At 48.9% G+C, this 24,335-nt stretch overlaps 1 protein-coding gene across 1 annotated transcript in view; it reads left to right on the plus strand.

Moving 5' to 3' along the window:
- Positions 1–20,291, plus strand: part of SLC5A9 (solute carrier family 5 member 9) — a 24,654-nt gene extending 4,363 nt beyond the window's left edge. The window contains exons 3-14 of the mRNA XM_032247519.1: positions 1,353–1,457; positions 1,774–1,938; positions 3,075–3,180; positions 4,053–4,133; positions 4,454–4,659; positions 4,877–5,012; positions 6,143–6,250; positions 8,226–8,376; positions 10,153–10,321; positions 11,133–11,344; positions 14,282–14,439; positions 18,979–20,291. Coding sequence (XP_032103410.1) covers positions 1,353–1,457; positions 1,774–1,938; positions 3,075–3,180; positions 4,053–4,133; positions 4,454–4,659; positions 4,877–5,012; positions 6,143–6,250; positions 8,226–8,376; positions 10,153–10,321; positions 11,133–11,344; positions 14,282–14,439; positions 18,979–19,187 — 1,806 coding nt within the window. The 3' untranslated portion in view covers positions 19,188–20,291. The remainder of the gene's footprint in view (positions 1–1,352; positions 1,458–1,773; positions 1,939–3,074; positions 3,181–4,052; positions 4,134–4,453; positions 4,660–4,876; positions 5,013–6,142; positions 6,251–8,225; positions 8,377–10,152; positions 10,322–11,132; positions 11,345–14,281; positions 14,440–18,978) is intronic.
- Positions 20,292–24,335: the final 4,044 nt, after the last annotated feature.

The following is a 24,335-nucleotide window of genomic DNA, read 5'->3' on the forward strand; positions in this document are numbered from 1 at the left end:
TGTGAGTGTGTGTCCTGTGACTGTGTGTCCTGTGCTGGTGTATGTGTGCACATGTAAGTGTGCATGTATGACAGTGTGTGTCCTGTGCCTGTCTGTGTGTGTGCACATGTGAGTGTGCATGTGTGACTGTGTGTGTGTGTCCTGTGCCTGTGTGTGTGCACACATGTGACTGTGCATGTGCACATGTCAGAGGCACTGGCACCAGGGCCTCAGCAATGTCAGACCTGTTGCTCATTCTGTGCCTTTACGCTGCCTACCGCCTTTGTCTGAATTTCTCAGTGCTTTTCCCTTCCTCTCACTTTCTCTCACGGCACCTCCGGAAGAACAGGACGTTGGGTGGAAGTGAGTCCCACATTGTATAGGTGAAGAAGTGAGGTGTTGATAGAGGAAGTGATTTTATTGAGGTGACATAGGGTGCAGAAAGGAACATGGCTCCACCCCTACCTGCCCCCAGCCCTCTCCCCGAGGTCTCCTTAGTCCTCCTCCCAGATTCCAGAGCCCCTGTCCCACTTCTCCCCTACCAGTCAGGGATCCCATCTAATAATAAGAGGTAACATTGACCACATGCTCATTACGTGCCAAGCACCATTTGTGTAGTGTTTGTTATTGGAGCCAGACAGCCAGGGGTTGAATCCTCATTTGACCACTTACTAGTTCTGAGACCTGGGCAAGTTACCTATCTGTGCTTCAGTTCACTCATGGGTAAGATGGGGATAAAAGTAGCACCAAGGGTTGTGGCAGGGGTTAAATGAGTCCCCATACTCAGAACATCAGCTGGTTCCTGGAGACGCTACGCAGGCGCTGACTGCCCTGATCATGGCTATTATCCTCCTGTCTCTACTGCCTCCAAGTGCTTGGCTGCCTTCCTGGAGGAGAACCAACAGCTCAGAGGCCAGCCTGGCCTGTGCTCAGCCTCTGGGCTCCTCCTTCTGTCTGCTTTGCCCTGGGGTGGTGGGAGGGCCTTTCCTTCCTTCCTATGGGGCTTCCCTATCCTTTTCAGCTTCCTTCCCCTGGAGGCCCTCAGATCCACGGCCTCGGTGCAGAGGTCCACACTCCCCGCTTGCCAGGCTTCTTTCCCACTTGCCCTTTTTTCTCATTTCACCATTTACTCACTGGGTGAGCTGGAGCCAGCGCATTTCCTAACATTCGTTCCTTCCTCTGTAACCTGGAAAGACTCATACCCCTACCTGTGGATAGCTGTGGAATTAAATGTATTTATGAATGCAGTGCCTGGCATACGGTGGGTACCCAATAAACATCAGCTCCGTGCCCCCTTACCACTCATGGTCCTTGCTCCAGATTAATTCAGATCACTCCTGACTTCTGACCCTTGACCCAACTGTGCCTTGCAGATTGGAGCATCTCTGATGTCCAGCAATGTGGGCAGTGGCTTGTTCATCGGCCTGGCTGGGACAGGAGCTGCTGGAGGCCTTGCCGTGGGTGGCTTCGAGTGGAACGTAAGGAAGCTGGCCTGGTTTCTCCAGAATAATGAGGGTCTAACCCACCTCCATCTCTGGCATTAGTGCTGAGAGGATCCTTAGAGATTCCTGGGAGGCTGCATGGCGAATCAATAACCCATTTTACAAATGAGGAAATCAAGGTCTGGAGGAGACAGAGGGATCCATCCAAGGTCACACAGAAGGACTGGTGTCAGGTCCCAGATCCCTTATTTCTCTGCTTAGGGGCCTCCCACAGCACAGGGCTGCCTCTGGGTGGGAAGCGGCCCCTCTGTCTGCATCCAGGACCTGGATACCTTCTTCTCCCCTCTCCCAGGCAACCTGGCTGCTCCTGGCCCTCGGCTGGGTCTTCGTCCCTGTGTACATCGCAGCGGGTGTGGTCACAATGCCCCAGTACCTGAAGAAGCGATTTGGGGGCCAGAGGATCCAGGTGTACATGTCTGTCCTGTCTCTCATTCTCTACATCTTCACCAAGATCTCGGTGGGTGTCTCTGCAATCTGGCCATTGTGTCTGGAAATGCTAATTAGGGAGGTGCTGAGTGCATCATCATGAGTGTGTTGCTGAGGGGAAGCTGAGAATCACAGCTGGAAGAAAGGAAGGCAGGATCTATAAACCTTTAACGCACGTTCCCCTCAGCACTGGGGTAGTCAGGGATGAATGATAAATATTTTTGGAGTGAATGACAGTCCCTACACTCAAAGAATTCACAATCCAGAGTTCATTCACTTATTTTTCGTTTGATTCTTCATTCATCAACTGTGCATTAATTGCCTAGATGGTTAGAGTTAGAAAGGTCTTTAATCCTCCTCTATTGATCTAAACTCAGGAAACTACCGAGACAGGTCAAACAACTTGCCCAAGTCCACACAGAGGGACAGCTCTAGCACTGAAGCTGAAGTCTGGGTTCTGTGACCCCGGCCAGGTCTCCTTCCACTCTGTTATGTTTCGGAGCCTGTAGCAGGTTCACGAAACAATCATGGAAGGGGATCTACAAGCAAACACTAAAGGGAACTGAATCACTTCGTTGCCAGGTCTAGGGCTGAAAAACACTTTAAGGCCCTTGTTCCACCAATGCTTGGGAACGACCCTAAGTCAACTTAGGCACAGGCTATAAGCCCATGTCTGCTAACAAACCCAAGTATGTAGATGACCCAGGACCCATGTTTATCTGCACCAGGGCTCCTGCTGCATTGGGTCAGCCATGGGCCATCAGGAGACAAGTGGGCTCTGCTCTGCCAGGGAGAGGCCAGCAGCTCTCTGGTTCTTCCTCTCTTCTCCTAAATGGCCTCTTCTTCTCCAGCCCAGCTCCTTCCTTCACTTTCTCAGTCTTCCCCTTCATTCCCCACCACTCCCTTCAAGTCTAGCAGACCAGCCATGCAATTAAATTTCTCTCAGTTTCGACGCTTTATACAATACTTCTCTGCTTTGAAGTCTCCATGGCGCCTCAGTGTCTGCAAGATAAAGCTCACACTCCTTAACACAGTACTTAAAGCTTATTTTCATCATGTGATGAGGGCTGAGGGTGCCTGGTGTTGCTGGGCAGGCAGGTGACGTGTCCGCGCAGCCACTCTGAAGGCCTCGGGTGGCCTGGCCTCTTGGGTCCTGGCTCTCTGCAGACTGACATCTTCTCTGGAGCCCTCTTCATCCAGATGGCTTTGGGCTGGAACCTGTACCTCTCCACGGGGATCTTGCTGGTGGTGACAGCCGTCTACACCATCGCAGGTAGGCGGAGGGAAGGTCATGTTGGGCTGCAGAGACTGAGACAGGAACAGGGCAAGAGGGAAGCTTCTGACTGGCAGAGACCCAGAGAGAAAGATTGAAGAAGGGACAACCAGAGAGAGGGGGAGAGAGACAGCAAACTGATGCTGACAGAGAGAAGGAGAAACAGGAGAGGCACAGGCAAAGAGAGGCTGAGACAGAGATGCAGCAGAGAACACAGGGGAACAGAATGAAAGACACAGGGACGCAGACAGTGGGGTGAAAAAGGCAGAAATGGGAGGAGGAACAGAATCAAGCAGAGACGGGGATGGAGAGGCATTAAGAAATACCAAAAAAGACTGACTGCCCAGGGAGCGGGGCCGAGAGGGGGACCATGATCCAAGCCAGAGTCACTGCAAGCCACCCCAGGCAGAGACCGCAACCCGCCTCCTCCCGTTTCCTCAAAATCTCCTCGCACAGGGCTGGGCACCTTGGAAGGCCAGCACAGGACTGCCTTACTTAGGGTTAAGTTGGGCTCCAGAGACGGGGCGTTTAGATGAGCATTGGGTGGAGGAGGCAGGGAGTGTTACTGGCAGAACTAGAAGCCAAGGAATGGACTTGGGTTTAAACAATAACACAAAGCTGTGGTGTGATGGCCACAGTCAGCTGCTGTCAAGACAGAAGGGACTCCAGCGCCTTTGACTGTGACCAGTCGGCATCCTGCCAGGGAGGGACAGAGGGGAGCACTAGGTGTAGAGAAAGGCAGGTGGCCAGAGTCCCCTGCTAAGAGGGCTCTGTGTCTTCTCTGGTCTCCCCAGTGTGGCCATGCACAGGGCAGGCAGCCAGAGAGGACCCGCAATGGTGCTGACTGATGTGCCCTCTCCTTGGGTCCCCAGGGGGCCTCACGGCCGTGATCTACACAGATGCCCTGCAGACGGTGATCATGGTGGGGGGAGCCCTGGTCCTCATGTTTCTGGGTAAGAAAGACACCTAAACACACCCCACCCTCATTCTTAAATTCCTCTCTTTCCTGTCTCTGTCACCTCCACAGCTTGATTGGAACTTTCTAGTGCATAGATCTATGTGAGCCATATCTTCTCTCCAGGCTGGGGGTCCCAAAGAGCAGGGTTCTCGCTACTTCAAACCAGGGGTCTTGAGCCCAAGTCCCATCTTCCTGCTTCACCCCAGTCCCCATACCAGTTCCAATCTGAGGGCCCACATGAGGCTGGGGCCTGGGTGTGCTGAGTGACAGGCTCAGTGGGGTCTCAGGGCTGCTTTACTCACTGTCTCCTCACAGGCTTTCAGGATGTGGGCTGGTACCCAGGCCTGGAGCAGCGGTACAGGCAGGCCATCCCTAATGTCACAGTCCCCAACACCACCTGTCACCTCCCAAGGCCCGATGCCTTCCACATGCTGCGGGACCCTGTGAGCGGGGACATCCCTTGGCCAGGCCTCATTTTCGGGCTCACAGTGTTGGCCACCTGGTGTTGGTGCACAGACCAGGTAATCCCCCAGCCAGGCTTGGCCTAGCCTCCCTGGAGGTGGGGCGGCTTCCTGCAGAGAAACCCAGTGCCTGGATGCATAGAGGGTTGGACCTCATTCTGGGACTGGGACTGCACTGGGTAGAGACACAGTCATTGCCCAGTGTCAGGGCTCACCTGTGGCTGAGTGAGGCCCTCCTCGACCTGAGCTGCACTCCTCCTCATTGCTGCCCTTTCAGGTCATTGTGCAGCGGTCTCTCTCGGCCAAGAGTCTGTCCCATGCCAAGGGAGGCTCCGTGCTGGGGGGCTACCTGAAGATCCTCCCTATGTTCTTCATCGTCATGCCTGGCATGATCAGCCGGGCCCTGTTCCCAGGTAAGAGTGAGTCTTGCTCTCTGGGTGTTGGGATTTGGGGCTTTCAAACAGTGTCTGGAGAATGGGAATGTGGCCCCGGGAAATGTTAGACCACAGCAGGGGTCGGCAAGGTTTGTCTCTTAAGAACACATAGCCAGGCGTGGTGGCATGCACCCATAGACCCAGCTACTTGGGAGGCTGAGGATCCTGAGTCCAGGACGTTGAGGCTGCAGTGAGATATGATTGCCCCACTGCATTTCAGCCTGGGAGACAGAGCGAGAGAAACCCTGTCAAAAAAGAGAGAAAAGAATTGAAAGAGAAGAAAAAGAAGAAAGAGGGAAGGGAAGGGAGGGAAGGGGAGGGGAAGGGAGGGGAGGCAAAAGAAGGCTGGGTGCTGTGACTCATGCCTGAAATCCCAGCACTTTGGGAGGCAGATGGTGAGGTCAGGAGTTTGAGACCCACCTGACCAACATGGTGAAACCTTGTCTCTACTAAAAACTAGCTGGGCATGGTGGTGCACACCTATAATCCCAGCTACTCAGGAGGCTGAAGCGGGAGAATTGCTTGAACCCGGGAGGCGGAGGTTGCAGATTGCAGCGCTGTACTCCAGCCTGGGCTGGAGACTCAATCTCAAAAAACAGAAAAGAAAACAAAAGGAAGCAGTTTAGGCTTTGTGGGGCAAACGTATTATTTCAGTAGAAAAAATGTGAATCACGAGGTCAAGAGATCAAAACCATCCTGGTCAACACGGTGAAACCCCGTTTCTACTAAAAATACAAAAAATGAGCTGGGCATGGTGGCGCGCACCTGTAATCCCAGATACTTGGGAGGCTGAGGCAGGAGAATTGCCTGAACCCAGGAGGCGGAGGTTGTGGTGAGCCGAGATCGCGCCATTGCACTCCAGCCTGGGTAACAACAGCGAAACTCCGTCTCAAAAAAAAAAAAAAAAAGAAAAATTGTGAATCAGGTAGTAAGTATATGGGCAAGAAATTTACCAAAGACGCAGACACCATTTGCCCCTTCACCTTGCAGACATGGGTCCCTGCTAGAGCCTCCAGTGAACATTACCCTGTAGTTTTGGAAGGCAAATACTAGGCCAACCTGAAAAGGCACAAGATCACCAACTCTAACTGCCATCACTTCTTCCGCAGATGAGGTGGCCTGCGTGGACCCTGATATCTGCCAAAGAATCTGTGGGGCCCGAGTGGGATGTTCCAACATCGCCTACCCCAAGCTGGTCATGGCTCTCATGCCTGTTGGTGAGTCTCTTCTCCCCACCCCACCCTGCACTCCCACCTCCAGCCTCCTCCTATCTCCACTGCCCAGGAGGGATGGCACTAACATGGGTGGGAAGAGGGAAGAAAACTATTCACCTTTGCACCCCATCCTAACACACACAATTTGTACAAGCATCTGTATGTAAGGTACCAGCCCTGTGGGCAGGTTCTGGAGATGCAGAGATAAAAGGCAGGCCCCTGCTCAGGCACCGTGCAGTCTCCAGGGTGCCTGGACTTGCCAGAGACACAATCCAATGGGACCAGTGTGGTGACCCCGTGTCTAAGGGAGCCCTGCGAAGGCACCTGACCCAGCTGGGGGATGTCGGGAAGGTCTCCCAGAGGGAAGGAAATGGAGCTGCATCCCAAATTAAGTCGTAGGCAGACACGGCAGCAGGGGCATAGAAAATGTCATTCTAGGGATGAGAAGCTGTGCGTGCAAAGGCCCAGAGTGAAGAGAGGTCATGAAGTCTGACCTGAAAGCAGCCCAGTGTGGATGCAGGAGCCAGGAGGAATGATGACCTTCCTGGTAGAGATGTCACAGCCAAGCCTCGTTCTGGAGCACAGCCCTGGGACAACGGGGGGTTGGGGGGGTTGGTCAGAGAGAGCATGACTGGGTTTGTGTTTTAGCAAGACCAGTCTGCATGGATGACTCTGTATGAGGCAGGCTTGGGGGTAGGCAGGGAGATTGTCCGTGGGGCGTTTGCAGTGGTCCAGGTAGGTGGAGATATTGGGTTGGACCAAGTCAGTGGTATCAGATATGCAGAGAAGGGATTTAAAGATGTTTGTGAGGTTGAATCGTCAGGACTTGATTTGAGGGATAACAAAGACAGAGAAATCCAGGAAGCATCCCAGACCTTGGTGTTTAGACTATGGGTTTATAATGATGTTGAGATTGGAGACACACAAACAGAGTTGGGATTACGGAGGGCAGCAGACGAGTGGAGTTACTGCCTCCCTTTGGTAGGAGGAGGAGTGAATCCAGGCAGTAGTGGCCATGGTGGGGGCCCAGACGGGACAGAGCTGCACTGAGGGGCAGGCTGGCGGTAAGCAGGGAGGGGTCTCAGCTAGCCCTGAGTTCTGCTGTAGGGCTGGAAAGACAATAACTAAAGAGGGAAACAGGAGGCCCCAGAGGGAGATGGGACCTGAGTTTGGAGCACTTGAGTCTGAGGCACTTGTGACTCTTCCAGGAAGACAGGGGGACATTGGAAGGTGGTTAAATGTATGGATTTGGAAGGAAAGAGGACTGAGGTGGGACCAGGGCCAGGATCATCTTCCCAGGGGTGAGCAGTCATATCTCTAGAAGCTTGGTCACTGTCAGGGAAACTTCAGATATCACTGGGTCCCATCCTCCCTTGTCCAGGTAGAAAAATAGGCCGATAAATGGTAAGGAACTAGTCCAAGAATCATACATACAGCTGGGTACTTGCAGAGCCAGAAAACAAGCCCAAAGCTGCTACCTCCCAGGCCAGGGCTTTAGCCCAACACTACCATGTCAATGAAGAAGGTGTAGAAACACTAAACAGATCCACCCAATTATTAATAATCACCTTTCTCCTCCCCCCGCAGCGACCCACTAACCAAATGTCTACAAGCTGAGAAACCCAGACAGATGCCAAAACTTCAGAGAACCTTAGAGATCACCTAGTCTTATATGCCTTAATAGGATATATGAGGAAACTGAGGCTCAGGGCAGGGGGTTGGGGAGGCAAATGAGTTACCCAAGGCTGCATAGCAAGGCAGAGACCGAGCCTGGGCATCAGAGATGGAGAGAACCCAGCCTCCAGTTCTGTGGTCTAGGATTTCTTATCTGTGCTGGATGGACACCTCATCTAATACCTTCCCTTCCTCCTCCCCACCCCCAGATCCTGACTCTGCAGGACACTACAGCAGCCTCTGTGGTCCTGGCAGAGCTCTCCTTAACAGGCCCTCCATTCCCATGAGCCTCATCTCTCCCCAGGTCTGCGGGGCCTGATGATTGCCGTGATCATGGCCGCCCTCATGAGTTCACTCACCTCCATCTTCAACAGCAGCAGCACCCTGTTCGCCATTGATGTGTGGCAGCGCTTCCGCAGGAAGGCAACAGAGCAGGAGCTGATGGTGGTGGGCAGGTGAGCTGGCCCCTCCTTCCCTCCTTCCGGAGTGTCCTCTCCCCTCTCCCCTTCCCTGGGTTACCCTGAGCAGATGTTGGCTGGGTCAGACCCTGCCCTGGACTGGCAGTCAGAGCACTGGGTTCAAGTTCCAGCTCTCCACGTGATTTCAGGTAAGTCCTTCCCCAGCCCTGGGCTGCTCCTTTTTTCAGAATAATAGGAAAAAACATCTCTTCCCTGGTAACTTTATCTTGGAATTGGTCAACAGGGTTATTGAGAGATGAAAAGGCTCTTCAGAAATGAAAGATAAACTGTATAAATGCAAGGAAAGTTAGCAAGCAGCTCACCCAAGTTATTCCCAACCAACTCTGGATGTTATACCTGGTTAAAAGAAATGCTATTAATTTAATCCATCAGATTGACTCTACACATCTACTATGCATCACATGCCACATGCAGGGGACCCACGGTTGGGTTGTATGGCCCTGCCCTCAGGGTGCTTACAGTTTATTGAGATAGGTGGAAACATAGGTGACAAAGCAAGGCATTTGTGTCAATAGAGATTTTCTTAGGAGGGCTGTCTCCAAATGATGCAGAGCCTTGGACGCCAAGCTAAGGAATTTGAACTTTAACTTGTGGGTAACAGTTGTATGCTTCTAAAGCATGACTTAGCAGCTAATATTTTTTTGTTTTCCATAGGCTGGAGATTTGTAGTTTACATAAGATGAAGGGGCCCTTTTTGAAACCTTTGCTTCATAATTGAAGGGTCCCTAACTTGGGTTTCTGGACTAAAGTTCTCCCACTTTGTGGATAGGTACTTGAGTTTAGGAATTTTGCTCTTTCACATCTCCCTGCCTTTGCACTCACTGTTCTTTCCACCAGGATGCCTTCTGCCCAGGGCTGCCTAATGGATTCCTATTGCCTGCTCAACTGTGCTCCCCAGCCCTAGACATGGGTATTGACCATTGCAGGATCTGAGTGCAGGACAGATTGTGCAAAGAGGAGGGAGATAAGCAGCAGGGAAGCTACTTGGGTAGCTGATGCTCTAGTGGAGTCTGAGAGAGGCAAAATGGGAGGAAAAGGAGAGGAGAAGACAGGTATGCAGTGACACATCAGAAAAAGCACGCCACTATTTCTTCAACCAGTGGAATTTGGGCTCTATCTACTGGCCATATGTGTTATTGCAGCCAACACACCGAAGAAAAGTTTTTCATGAACTTCACACACCTGCAAAATCATAAGTGCAGAATGCTTTGGGGAATTAGGCCTGAGCCACCATTGATTAAGAGGGAGTCAGGTGAATAAGAGGGATTCTTTCCTAAGATCAATGCCACAGTAAGGGAGAGTGCATCAGTGCCTGGAGAAGAGACTAGTCCGTGGAGGCTGCAGTCATCCTGGGAAAGAGCTGCCCTACACAGGGCTGGGATGGAAAAGAGGAGAAAAGACATTCTAAGAAGAGACCAGAGGCCTTTTACTGGGGTGGGGGGTGGGGTAGAAGGTATGAATTCCTCCATAAACAGCAACAGGTGGGTGACATGACCTTGAAGGTGTCTAATATATAAGTGTCACAGAGGCTTTAGAATTATGAGTTTCTTCAATTCCAAAATTTTCATATTCCGAGATTTTAAGTCTAAGTTTCTGATTATTGGTGTTTGAGATTCTGGCTGCCAACCTTCTCTGATCCAGTGATCATGCATTCCCCTCCCTTCTCCTTCCTGGTTCCTGTGCATCACCTTCACCCCACACCCCACCATGCCCACCCGAGCGTGCCTCAGTGCCCTGTGCTCTCTGCTGCAGAGTGTTTGTGGTGTTCCTGGTTGTCATCAGCATCCTCTGGATCCCCATCATCCAAACCTCCAACAGTGGGCAGCTCTTCGACTACATCCAGGCTGTCACCAGTTACCTGGCCCCCCCCATCACCGCGCTCTTCCTGCTGGCCATCTTCTGCAAGAGGGTCACAGAGCCCGTGAGTGCAGTGCACCTGTCCCTCCCATACAGAAGAGGGGCTGGAGATCTGGTCTCTCAATCACCTCGTCTCTGTGACCTTGGGAAAACCCACTTCCTCTCTAGGCTTTCATTTTCCTGACCACAGCCTCCGACCTAGATTCATTCATTCATTCAACAAACATTTATTAGTCTTATGATGGCAGCTTCAGGGATGCATTGGTTTATAAGATTCACATAGATATGCCATTGCTGGGCCAGCAGAGAGATGATTGAATAAGCAATAATAATGAAGCATGCTGGCTGGTGGGTGACTGAAGAGCGCAAGCACCTAGCCTATGGGGCTCCCAGGAGGGGTCAAGGAAGGCTTCCCGGATGAAGTCACATCTGTGCTGAGACCTGAAGGATTAATGGGAGGGGGAAGAATGTTCCAGACACAACGAACAGTGTGAGCGAACGTGCAAGACAGACTGTAATATCTCTAGGTCCTGTTCTAATAATTAACTTAGTGCTGATTTAATTTTATGAATTTTTAAATTACTGCCCCCAGTGAAAAGTCTCTGAGTCAGCAAGGCCAAGTCATTTGTTCACTCACTTCACAATGGAGCCAGGATTCAAATCTTAGTCTGTCTGACTCTAGAACCCCTACACCACTGTGCCTTTAAGTCAAGACAAAGTCTCAGTATTAATGGGGAGCTCTTTTCCCCCTTAGTAGACGGATTTGCCCAACATGGTAATAAACCAGTGGGAGAGATAGTTGAGGGCAGAGTAGTTTTACCTTCCTAGGTCTCCCACCTGGAACTCACCCCGGCCCGTGCTGCCGTCTCTCACAGGGAGCCTTCTGGGGCCTCGTGTTCGGCCTGGGAGTGGGGCTTCTGCGCATGATCCTGGAGTTCTCATACCCAGCGCCAGCCTGTGGGGAGGCGGACCCGCGGCCAGCAGTGCTGAAGGACTTCCACTACCTGTACTTTGCACTCCTCCTCTGCGGGCTCACTGCCATCGTCATCATCATTGTCAGCCTCTGGACACCTCCCATCCCCGAGGAGCAGACAAGTGTTTTGCTCATACTGAGGCCCTCCAGAAATGCTCTTCCTTCCCCCACAGCCTGGAATTCCGCCCCTGAGTTTTATTCTGTTGGGTTATGGTCTCCCTGGTGGCCACACAGATGTCCTTGGGAAGGAAGGTTCCTTGGGCTGTGAATTCCCCAGTGAAAAGCAATTCATTCAACTCAAAAATTACTCAGTGAGCACTTACTATGTACTAGGCACTGTGCTGGGCTTACAAAGATGAAGGGTCCCTGCCAGAGACTACCCTCAGGGGCAGCAGACACTGACACAAGCTGTCACTACACGAAGGGAAAGTGCAGAAGGACCAAGCTCAACGGGAGGGGCCGAGCACAGAGGGAAAGGCAGTCACTTCCTGCGGGCCCAGGGAGGGCACACAGACGAGGACACTTGGAATTAGACCTTGAAGAATGAATAGAGAATTTTTAAGTGGCCAAGAAACAAATATATGAGAAAAGAAACAGAGAGCTTACTACAAAGAGCTCAAACTGAAATCCTCACCTCTCACGAGAAACGACCCCTGAGCACTGATGCTCAGTCTTCTGAGGCCTTTCTTCCTTACGGCCTAGAGCTAGGGCTGCTGAAATAAACGACCACAGATTGGGTGACTTCAGCAACAGAAATTTATGGTTTCACAGTTTCAGAGGCGAGAAGTCTGAGACCAAGGTGTCTGCGGTGCTGGTTTCCTCCGAGGCCCCTCCCTGTGGCTTGTCAAAGCCTGTCTTCTCCTGTCTTTACACGGTCTTCCCCTTTGCCTGCCTGTGACTGAAGCTCCTCTTTCTTTAAGTCATAATGGATTAGGGCCCATCCTGATGACCTCATTTAACCTTAGCTGTCTTTCAAGACCCCATCTCCAAATACAGTCCCATCCTGAGGTACTGGCAGTTAGGACTTCGACACAGAAATTTTTGACACAATTCTGCCCATAACAGAGTTGATGCTGGAAGTCAGTCCCTGAAACACTGAGTGGACATCGTGGACAATACTCTTTCGATGGATGGTGCTTTAGAGTTTGCAAGACAACGTTATACCCTTAGTTTCACTGATTCCTACAAAAAAGCAGGGCCTTCCCAGGCTGACCTCTCCAGTGGCTCACACCAGAAACGAGCTCCTCCTCCTGCTGAATCGTCAACCTCTTCTCCATTGCCTGTGTCCTCACCCTTCATCCCAAAGTCTTCCCCAATTTAAAATCCTTCCCTGAATCCTGTTGTCCTCTAGGTCCTGCTGCCTCCCTCTCCTCCCTTCAACAGCAGACTTTTGCAAAGAATGGTTTCCTTTCCCAGCCTCCACTTCCCACCTCTTGTCTGCTTCTTGATCCGCTGCTGTCTGGCTGTTGTCCCCAACGTTCCGCGGACATCGCTCTCACGGAAGTCACTGATAACACCCTGTTGCTAATATCAATGGTCATGTTTCTGTCTTTACCTTAAGTGAATTCACAGGAGAACTGGACACTACTGACCACTTCCTGCACCCCAAAGACCTCTCTTCTGTTCACTTCCATAAAATATTTCTCCCCTAGGTTTTGTTTTCTTTTGTTTGTTTTGCCTACCCTTCCAATCACTCTTTGACTTCTTCACAGGCTTCTCTGCTGCCCCGGAAATATCAGTGTTCCTTAGGAACCCATCTATGGCCTGTAACCTGTCTCAGCCAACAATACTCGTGGGCTATAAATTCAACAGCTTTCTATATAAAGGTGACACTCAATTCTCTATCTACAGCCAAAACCCCTCTCTCAAGATTCAAACGTCAAAATCTAACTCTTTCCTGGTGACATAAAGAGACACAGTCCATGTGCTCCCGGTGACACACAGCAGAAGTATTAATTAAGGTTTGTTGAGAAATATAAGCAAGGAAGCCTCCCAGGCTCTCATGATCCCAGAGAGACGTGTGCTTGGGCCCAGCACAGTGGAAATAAGAAGCTGGGAGCAGGATAGGGGATACCCAGCTCGACATGTACCAGAAAGCTGCCTTAGAGCTCAGGCAGTGGTGAATCCAACACCATTGATACGAGACAGAGAACTGCTGTGATTTAGTTTTCTGAGCCACCATCAAAGAGAAGAGAGAACGCCACAAGGGCCCTCCAAGGAAATCAGGTTTACTTCTCCTCACCTGGACATCTCCACTTGGAGGACCTGCAGACTCCTGGAGCACATCACCGTATTTATTCGTGAACGAGTTCTCTCTCTCTCTGTCTCTCCCTGCCCTTGCCCTTTCTCTCTCTTCCTTCTCTCACCAGCACTAATACCCACTCCTTGTCCTGTGTCCTCTATTCCTGGACTAGGCACCATTACATGTCTGGTCACCCAAGGCAGGAGCCCCAGAGCCTTGTGAGCCCTCCCCTGTCCCTCACCTGGTCATTCAGTCAGTCACGCTGTCCTGATTTCACCTTCTTTACCCAGTTCCTCAGGTGCCCATTATTTTTTGCTTCACTATTGCAACATCCTCTGGGCTCAGCCCCTTTCAATTCACTCCAAGAAATCTTTGAATTTTCTAGCGCTTACAGTCTCTACCTTTTGCTTAAAGTCTGCAGTGACGCTCCATTTGCCTGCAGAGTTTTTGTTCTTTAAGCTACAACTCCTCAGCCGGACCTGTGAAGCCTTATTCTCAAACGCCTGCCTCCCTGCACAGCCTCGTTTCCCTCGGTCTGTAACATCCATGGGAACAGGGCCCAGGTGTGCTTCAGGTCTGTATTCCAGTACCTGGCACAAGCTAGTGTAGAGCACCTGGTGTGGAGCAGGGAGTGTTCATATTTGAAGAAAGGGGAAGTCAAGGCTAAGATTCAGGCCTCCTGACTCCCAGCCCTGGCCTTGTTCATTGTACTCTCTGCTGTTGCTCGGATGCCCTTCCACAAATGGGGCCCTATTTTTCTACAGCCTAGCTTCTCTCCAAGGAAACTGACTCCAATGTCTTCCTTCCCTTCAGCTCAAACGCCTGACATGGTGGACTCGGAACTGCCCCCTCTCTGAGCTGCAGAAGGGGGCCCACGAAAGCATGCCGGAGATATCCGAGAGGCCAGCTGGGGAGTGCCCTGCAGGAGTGCTGGAGAACTCCAGCTCAGGCCAGGAGCAGCCTAAAGGTAGGCTGCAGCAGGCTGGGGGATACTCATCACAGAGGAGCAGGGGCGACAGACCCATGTGATGGGCGGTCTTTGGGATGGGGCTTCTGAGGGAGCCTAGCAAATATCACCCTAACTCCCTTCCCACAAGACTATTGAACTATTTGAAAAATAAGACAATTGAGTCAGGCAGACGGGAGCCAAAATAGTGCCCTCATTGCTGATCAAGTGTAAGTGGAAAGAGCTGGTTTGTATCTATGGAGAGATGCACTTCCTAACACTGAACCTCCGTATTGACAGAGGTACCCATCCAGTCACCAGCAGATCTGATCAGGGTCACAGAGCAAGGAGGCATGCTTGCCTCAGTCCTGTCCTCTGTGTGAAGAAGGGCAGGGCTGAGCCAAGCATGTCCTCTTTATCCTTTACAAATCTACCAACACGGAAGTCCCTTCACCTCCGCTAGGTTGAATGAGTACAAGGGCAGAAAATCAAAGAATGTTGCACCCACAGTGTTCTTTCTACCTGGGAGGGAACCTGAGGCATGACAGAGAAACCCCCTCACCCATGTCCCCACCACCACATTTCTTCATTATTTATTGATTTCCCCCGGGCTCAACAAGTCTGCCTATAGTCATACAGAGTGTGGTTGTTCCTCGTGGGATGAGAGCAGCCACGTCTCCATTGAGTTGTCTCTGTTTTCATGATGTTCCTCCAAAACACCCCCCCCTTCACCCCTGGGCGTCTGCTTGAACTGCTGATGGGCCACATGAAGTGTGCCCCTGGAGGTGCATGTGTTAGAATGTGTTAGAATAGTATATCAGTGAAATCAGTTACATTGTGTTTCAGTCAAATCTACTCTAAGGCCACACAATATCTAAAGTTGAAAATTATTTTAAGACATGATTTGAGGTACCTGTGTTAGATCCAGTGCAGCTATAACCTTCCCAGAGTGAAATGAAATAACAATGTCAAAACATTCTAATGATAGAATAAAGAGACTTTTTCAATTATAAAATTCCCAAGGAAAATGTTAAACTCTATAAAGTTCTTCCTGGGTGACAAATAATCTATATGCCAAATCCCAGCGACATGCAATTTGCCTGTATAACAAACCTGCACATGTATCCCTAAACCTAAAATAAAAGTAAAAGAAAAAGAAGCATCCCAGGAAAATAAATAAATAAAATCCAAAAAGTTAAATGAAGTTGCAAATTAAAGTCCAAAATCAATCTCTTGCCCTTGTGAATTAAAAATTCAAACAAATTTAAGTCTTAAATTTATTTTCTGCCTCAGTGAAAGAAGATCTCAATACAAAAATGAATAAGACATGGCCTCTGTCCCCAAGGAGGTGAGAATCTCTTGGAGGCAAACAGGTAGTGCAAAGATGCAGAGTTTACACTAAAATGTATAAAAATGTCAATAACATAGTAATATTGGGCTTTTAAACACAATGGTATGTCATTGTTTATAACGTCCAGGTAGAGAAATAATATGCATCCTCATGTGATAAAACAATAAAATCATTAAGACGTCTCAGTGCCTGGATGGAGTTAGGGTTCCCTCAGAAGCTGCTTTCTCTTGTTGGATTGGGCATAGCTCTAGTTTTATACCAGCCTCTTGTGTGCCAAACTCACAAGAACTCTAGTGAGCTAAGAGCATTGACAGGATTAGCAAAGCATTGCTTGCTGCACCAGCGTGGTTGGCAATGCCATGGCACAAAGTTCTCGTGCCTTTGCCAAGTTTTAGAGGCCCTATGCTTTCCTCTAGACCTGAGAAGCCTCCCACTTTTCTTGAGGCCCTTCACCTTTGCTTAAGGCCTTAATTCTAGAGAAACAGCCACTTGCCTAGAGTTAATGACATCATAAGCCCAGAATCCCACCAAGGTCTAAGGCTCAGAGCTTCTTCCCAAGCTACAGCAGTTAAAAGCCCATAATCAACTATAAAAAGCTATCCATAATGATGGATATAGTTTCTTCCTAACTTTCATGGTTAAAACCACATAGGCTCACTGCAGGAGACACAACGGAAGATCAACATCACCCTCCCTAATTTTATCAGTTGCCCCAATTAATTCATAAATATACATTTGCTTTGCAAGTGTGTGTGTGTGTGTGTGTGTGTGTGTGTGTGTGTGTGTGTGTGTATTTGCTTTGGAAGATATAACTCCTTTTTTCAAGCTTTGTGGCCTAGGCACCAGATGTTGAGCTCTCAAAACTACTCTCCCATCATCATTGCAAAGACTGGGTCCTGGCCCCTGTAAAACTTTTGTTATTGAAGAAAGCAACCCGAGAGCATGAGCTCTTTGGAGGTGGAGCAGCTGCCAAGAGAAGGAGGAAGGAAGAAGGGGAAAAGCTGCAAAGGAAACTCCCAAAGAGAAAGAGGAAGGAGACAGCTTGTACTTTCCCACAGCTGAACCCCAGATCTAGACAGACTTATGCAGAGTTACACAAATAGACCTATTACCTGGCTGGTCCTCATGCCAAGGGACAGAGCTGTCCCTTGAGAAGCCAAGAGGAATGCCTGCTCCCTGTGGATGACTTGCTCCCAAGAGCGAAAAAGGAGGCACCAAGTCAGCAGAGAAGTGCAAGGAGAGAAACCCACTCCCCTTCACCGACCACCACCATGAGGAAGTAGAAGGGCAGGGAAAGACAGGTGCTGTTGTACACTAAAGCTCCTTCCCTGCCCAGAGAAACAAACATCAGGCATAGGGAAGAGGCTCGCCCTCCCATAAGGACTCCAGGCAGGCATGGGCCAGGCTGTATATGTTGAGTCCTGAAAAGGAAAGTTAAAAATATTTAAAGGAGGAGGGCACAGTGGTTCACACCTGTTATTCCAGCACTTTGGGAGGCCGAGGAGGGAGGATTGCTTGAGCTCAAGAGTCAAGATCAGCCTGGGTAACATGGCAAAATCCTGTCTCTTCAACAAATATGAAAATTCCCAGGGCCTGGTGGTACATGCCTGTGGTCATAGCTACTCAGGAGGCTGACATGGGAGGATTGCTTGAGCCCAGGTGGTTGAGGCTACAGTGAGCCATGAACGTGCCACTGAACTCCAGCCTGGGCAACAGAGTAGACTCTATCTCAAAAAAAAAAATCTATATATATATATATATAGATAGATACAGATTTTTAAAAATATATATATTTAACATATATAATATATATAAAATACATACATATATATTAATTATATATATGTGTGTATATACATTTAAAGGACACCAGAGTAGATCTGAAAGAAATATGTACATCCCAGATTTTAGACATAAATTTATTGAGTGATGGCACACCACTTAGTAACTCCTTTAGTGACAGGCTCTCTGGGCATATGAATTTGCATATGAAGCTCTGTGTATCCTCTGTCTCAGAAGGTTGCCAAGGGAATCAAAGAGAATGTTTGGAAAATGATAAAGCCTAGTACAAATGAAATGCTGAATTCATATGATCGTTCGTGCAGTTCTGTTGCTATGTGACCTTAAACAAGTCTCTTCACTTTCCTGAGACATTTTTTCTCCCCTGTGCAATCAGGGGAGACCAGATGGAAGATGCAAGAACCTTGGATGCCAGATCAGATGGCATCCAAAGTTCTTGTATCTCTGACACTCTGTGGTTTTATTGAACTTACCAACTACCACGTTCTAAACCCATTAAAATAGTAAAGCATTCATTCCCAGGGCATTCGTTTCAATCTCAATGAAAAGATTTTTATATTAATTATATTTTTTAATATAATATCTGTTGTTTTTTAGAAAGAAAACCTTAAAAATATTTACCTTATTACTTCTTTTGAATTTGGTTTTTAGTGAATTGTGCTACCTTTTAACCTCAGAGCAGGCCCCTTTCTCACCCCGAGGAAGCCGTGTCTGCATGGATTTGGCCTCATACACGTTTAGAATATCATATGCACCAGAACCTCTCCCACTGCTCCAGCACTGGTAACTTTTTAAAGTGCTGTCCAATTTCTATCCTCATTTGGTAGTCAGAACAACCCGGAGAAGAATGGGGCATATGTCCTTGATACATCTGAGACAGAAAGAACCTGCAGCTTAGAGAAGCTGAGTGATTTGCATATGGCCTCACAGTCAGCAATGGCAGAGCTGGCCCTGGAACCAGGTTTCTGGCTTGCAGCCCAGTGCCCTTCCAATTGCAGTTGTAGCAGTATCTCTGGCTCAAAAGCTTCCTTCTTCCTGGGTGAGATAATGCTCCTTCCTTCTGCCCTTAATCGGGACCTGTGCTATGGATTGAGATGAATTGCATTATCCTGCCGCCTTAATATACCATCCCCTCTCCAACAAAGTAGCACTTCTACTACGTGACTGTTTGGGTGCTGTGGCCAAGGTCAGAACTTAATCTAGAGTACCAGCTCAGCACCCAGTCTGTGGTTTGCAGAAAGTACCAAGTCAGTGGCTTCACCCCTCCCCATTTTCTGTGCACTGCCCCATATCTTCCTTCAGTTTCTCACCATCTCTCTCCCTCCGCTCCTCTCCTGTCACTTTCCTTTCTCCAACCTTCTTTGCCTTCCCCCTCCTGCTCTCCTTCCTTTCTGGCTTTGTCCCTCCAGCCCCATGCAGGTCCTGGGGAAAGTTGTTCTGGGGCTGGTTCTGTGGGCTCTCTGGGGCACCGGAGCAGGCCCTGAGCCCAGCAGAGAAGGCTGCACTAGAACAGAAGCTGACAAGCATCGAGGAGGAGCCACTCTGGAGACGCGTCTGCAACATCAACGCTGTCCTCTTGCTGGGCATCAACATCTTCCTCTGGGGCTATTTTGCGTGATTCCACTGACCTGGCTTCAGTGTAGAAAGGTTAAACAAAGCACAAGCCCGTCAGCCACAGAACCAGGCTCTCCTACTTTGCTCTCCTCCTGCTCCTAAACTGGAGACCACAGAAGTCAAGACTGCAAGATCCCCTGAGAAGAATCCAATCCAATCTGCACACTTGACAAGTGGAGAAACAGAAGCCCAGAGAGGGCACTGGGTTTGCTCAGGGCCACCCAGCAGGAGGCGGGTTTCCCCACCCTTTCCAATACATTGCCTTGCAGACCTACCTCAAACACGTTGTTTCCACCCTCTTCTTGAGTGTATTCAGTAGCCTTTACCAAATGTGTGTCTTGAGGTTAGAAAAGTGGAGTATACAAGAAAAGGAGCAGCAAGAAATTTGCAAAAATCCAAGGGCACCTTTGCTATCCCTTATCCTCCTTCCTCTTCCCCCTTCTGGTTCCCCTCCTGCTCTATCTTTCTATTCTTACCAATAATCTATTTATGGCATGAATCTACCCAGGAGGGTCCTATATTTCCATTGGTGGCTCCACAGTGGTGGCTGTCAAAGCTGAAGGAGTGGGGAGCCAAGGGTAGAATTTAAGCATGGTGACAGAGGGCATTTTGTGCAGAAAGCTCTTGGACAAGGGACTATTTAAAGCACTATTTAAATTCTGCCTCTTCCTACTCTCTAACCTAAATATGCACAAAGTATCTATGGCCTTGAGAAACAGTTGGAGACATATGACTTGTTAAAATCATGAGGAATCAAGGCATGCTACTCTGTATTTAAGGATAAGCCACACAGGGCGCAGCACAAACAGCCTGGGTGCCACTGCACCTGTGCCTCTCTGTCCTTCTCGCTTTGCCTGCCATGTATCCACATACCCTGGAAAACACTGTGACTCCAGTTAAGTGTCCCTTCTCCAGGAAGCTGCTCCAGTGTCCAAACCTGGGTCAAGGTCCCACTCCTGCTCCCACAGCCCTGGACCTGCTTCTGTCACAGCACTGATCATACCAAGATGGAAGACTCCAGGGGGCAGGGACCAAGGGCCATGTCCCAAGTGACTTTGTACCCAGAAAATAACAGCTGTTCAATGAATGTTTATTGAATTCATAAGTTCTCCGTAGTCCTGGTAGACTTTGTGCTGAAGCTAGCTGGGTAATGACTTGGGATGTTAGCTGGTAGGGATGAGTCTCCTTGACTTGGAGTTTAAATAACTGAGTCTCAGATACCTAGAGTGAGATCACAGTCCCCGCCCACTGGGCTGTGCCTTCCTTCTCCTGTCTCCCAGCCTAGGCTGCCCCTACTCTCACGAATTTACACTGAACAGTAGCTACAACTGGACACAAATACAATTCTATTTCTTTGAGGTGTAGACACAGCAGATTCTGTGAATACCTTTTGTCACTTCCGCCTCCAAATTTTTGTTTCCATTTACCTTTTGACCTCACTTGCTTCCCACCTTAGCTGGCTCTGCCCTCTCCATTGTTCACAGTTAATCCTAACTGAGAGGTCAGTTTTCCCCTGATGTCTCCCAAAACCTTTCACATTAGTATTTGTGTGTTACATATTATATTAAACGTTTGGGGAGAGGAATTTTAAACCACAGAAGCACAATCTAAAATTGGATACTGAATATCTTGTTTTTAGACATTCCTGAGGAGCCTGCTCCCAGAATTTCTCTGAGGTCTCTTCCTCAGTCTCCAGCTTCCTGCCTTCTGCCTGGCTCTTGGTTCCCTCCCTCCCTGCAGATTTGAAAGATGTCTCTCCATTCCTCCGATTTTGGCCCTCCTCTTCCTTTATTGTCTTGCTATTCGGCTGAGCCTCTACTGAAATCTGGACCTATCTCACCTGACCTAAAGACAGGATGTGCTGTTGAATACAGAAGGACGGCAGAAGGGCAGCCACTCCCCTTCCCTACCATTTTGCCTGATTAATTCCTACCTGTTCTTCACATCTCAGTTCAAAAGTCACATCCTAAGTAAAGCCATGTAGTTCTGGTCATGATCTTAGCACAGACACCTACATCCCAAAAATGAGCCCTTAACACCCAAGATACAGTCTCTCAACTTTGCCCTCAAACCATATGTCAGTGTATACTACTATATTTGTATAATTATTTCATTAATAGACATCTGTTCCTCTAGATTGTGAGCTCCCCACTGATTCTCCTTCACCTAGATAGGTACATGGCACATGGTGGGTACAAAATTCTGTGTTATATGAGTAAGTGAAAGAATACATGAATGAAATGAGTGAGTGAAAGGGTACCCCTAACAGAGGAAACCAAAATTTAAAACACAGAGGTGGGAAAAATCATGACATAACTAGGAACAAAAATAGTTTTGAATATCTGGAGTGGAAGATACATGTGGGCAGGACTACTGCTAGTTCTGACACTTCACTGTAAAAGTGAGCAAAAGATGTCTTTCTTCTTGGCAGATACAGATCCTTACTATAGGGTGACAGGTGGCAGCCGGAGCCCAGGCTCGCTTCAGCTCCCACATGCCCCTACTGGCCAGGTGTATTCGTGCAGGACACCACCTGCACATCCATGAGTGGCAGGGCTGCATGTTGGGGAATGGGTGGTGCAGTGACTGGGAGGTAGGCAGGTGACAGCTCAGGAAGGAGGGTCCATGCTAAACTTGGGACTTCATCTCTTACCTGGATCATTTCTACAGCCCCTCTACCCTTATCTCTCTTCCCAGTCTCTCTTCTTGCAATTCATCCTATGCACTGTAGCAAGAACGATTTTTCCAAAATGCAAGTATTGTTCTCTCTATTTAAGATTCTCTACAGATGGTGTTTTCCAGCTTGGCATGAGATTCTGTGAAAATTGCTAGAACTATATCCCAGGGTTTTGTCCTTGTGCCCCCTTCTGTACTACAGCCAAAGGGAGGTTATTATGTGCAGTGGTTAAGAAGACTGCATGGACTTGGACGACTTATCTTCTGGAACCAAATCCTCTTTCTGTCATTTCCTAATGACATGATATTGGAAAAGTTGCTTAACTTCTCTGTCTTTCCTCATCCACAAAATGGATACAGTAATGGCAGCTACTCCACTGGGTTGATGAGAGGATTAAATTAGTTAATTCAAATAAATTATTTTAAATAGTGCCTGCCACATAACTAAAGTAGTTAACAAATGTTAGCTATTATGGAGACAGCCAGGTGGGAAGGGATCTCTGGCAAAACTCCAGCCGGCCTATGCCCTGAGAGGAGTGCACACTGGGATGAAGCCACAGAAGTTCGTGCGATTTGCATCAGGGAGGAGCCCGGCCCCTCCTCTTCCTGGGTGGAAAATGGAATTCAGTCTGTGAGGCAGGAAGCCTACACTAGCAGGAACTCTGGTCTTGTAAAGAGGCCCCGTTCCCCCTTTTTTCCTTTTTGCCCAATAAATCCCATTATTCTCACCCTTCAAATTGTCTGTGAGCCTAATTTTTTGTGGCCACATGATAAGGACCTGGCTCTTAGCTGAACTAAAGAATGCCCTGCAACATTCTTACTACTATTAGTAGCAAGCAAGGTGAACACAAAAGGAGGCATCACACTACATTTTACATACTATTTTAGATCGGGCACAAAATGCTGTCAGAGAAAAAGGAGCAGGGAGGAATGAGTTCTACCAGGGCAATCAGGAAAGGGCATAACATAAAATTGAATAATGGAGCTACACTTCGAAGGATGAATGAATGGGAGTTTTCTTTAAAAAGTCATACAAGGTAGTGAGGCAGCATGTGCAGGTGTTAAGGTACAAAAGTGCACAATGGATTCCCATAAAATAGGGATACTATTTATTCATTTGTAAATATCAACCCTACATATTTAATTTCCCCTTATAAATCCTGTCTGTATTTAGCCTCCGGCCTCTAAGGCAGAGCTGTGAAGGTTACTGACCATGGACTGAAGAGAATGGGCACTGCTCCACTGGGGCAGAGGCCATCAGTGTCCTTGCCCCCATCCCCCAGGTCTCAGCAGTCCTGTTTGCTGTGACTTCCTGCTGAAAGCCCCTTCACCTCTCTGCTGAGGGCTTTCTCTGACTATAGAAAAATTTTGGGTCCCCTGCATACAACAAGCTAGAAGTGCTGGGAGTTAACACACCTGGGAGCAGCCCTGAAGCAGTAACGAAAGAGTTTGAGGATAAGGACTGTCAGTCCCTTGCCTTGAAGTTGGACAACTTAGATCCTTGCTCTAAAATATCTTGCAGAGGTTCTCAGGGGGATTGAGCCCGAGCTCCCCACTGCATTAATATGTCCATTAATACACACTGCGTAGCTCGCTTCCCTTCCCTGTCTCATTTCCCCATTTCTTTGGTGGTATTTCCTGGGATCTCCTCTCAAATAAACCACTGGCACCTGGTCTCATGTGCTGCTCCTAGGAAACCAAACTAAGACAGTCTTTTAACAAGAAATCAGCCTTTGAAGGTGGGCTTCGTGGAGTGGGAAAAAGGTACAGTCTGGAGGATTTAGACCATGAAGCCTGACCCACAAGAAGAGAAGTTCTCCTGTCTAGTATCAAGTCTTAGCCCTGCTGCTGGCCACAGGAGGTGGGTGCTGAAGGGAAGTCTTTTGGGCAGAGGGAATGGCCCAAAGAGATCTCTGAGGTTATCTCCAGTTTTGAGGTTTTATAGTAAAGATTTCTCTCATTTTGCCACTAAACATTATAAATAATGTCATGGAGCACGCTCTGTTCCAGGCATTAGGGGTACCGTGGTATTTCAAGCTTTGGTGCCTTCCTACCTCTCAGCTAGACTCAGTTCTCTGAGGACAAGGATGTGTCTCCATTAACTCTTATGATGCAGTAGCACAGGCAATGTGGTGGAAAGAAAAGAGCCCTAAGCTGAAAGTCAGGAGACCTAGGTTCCATTCCCAGAGTGTGGGGAAGTGTCAGAGGCAATCAGTGAATCACTGCAATGCAGGAAGCTCACAGGCCAGGGTCAGTGCTTGAAGGGACCTCAGTGACAAGCTAATCAGATCCCCAGTTTCACAGAAAGAGACACTGGAGCCTTCCAGAAGGGATGGGACTTGCTTAAGGCCGCGCAAGGAGTCAGCAACAATTATCCAGGCCCTTCCAGATGAAAGCCAGGATGACACAAGAGGGGCTGGAGGAAAAAAGGCCTTTTGAGATCTATATTATCACCAAGCCCCTGGGCAGGTCTACT

Source organism: Sapajus apella, unplaced genomic scaffold (assembly GCF_009761245.1).
Source record: "Sapajus apella isolate SASKATOON/1434 unplaced genomic scaffold, GSC_monkey_1.0 scaffold62, whole genome shotgun sequence".
Taxonomy (NCBI): Eukaryota; Metazoa; Chordata; class Mammalia; order Primates; family Cebidae; genus Sapajus; species Sapajus apella.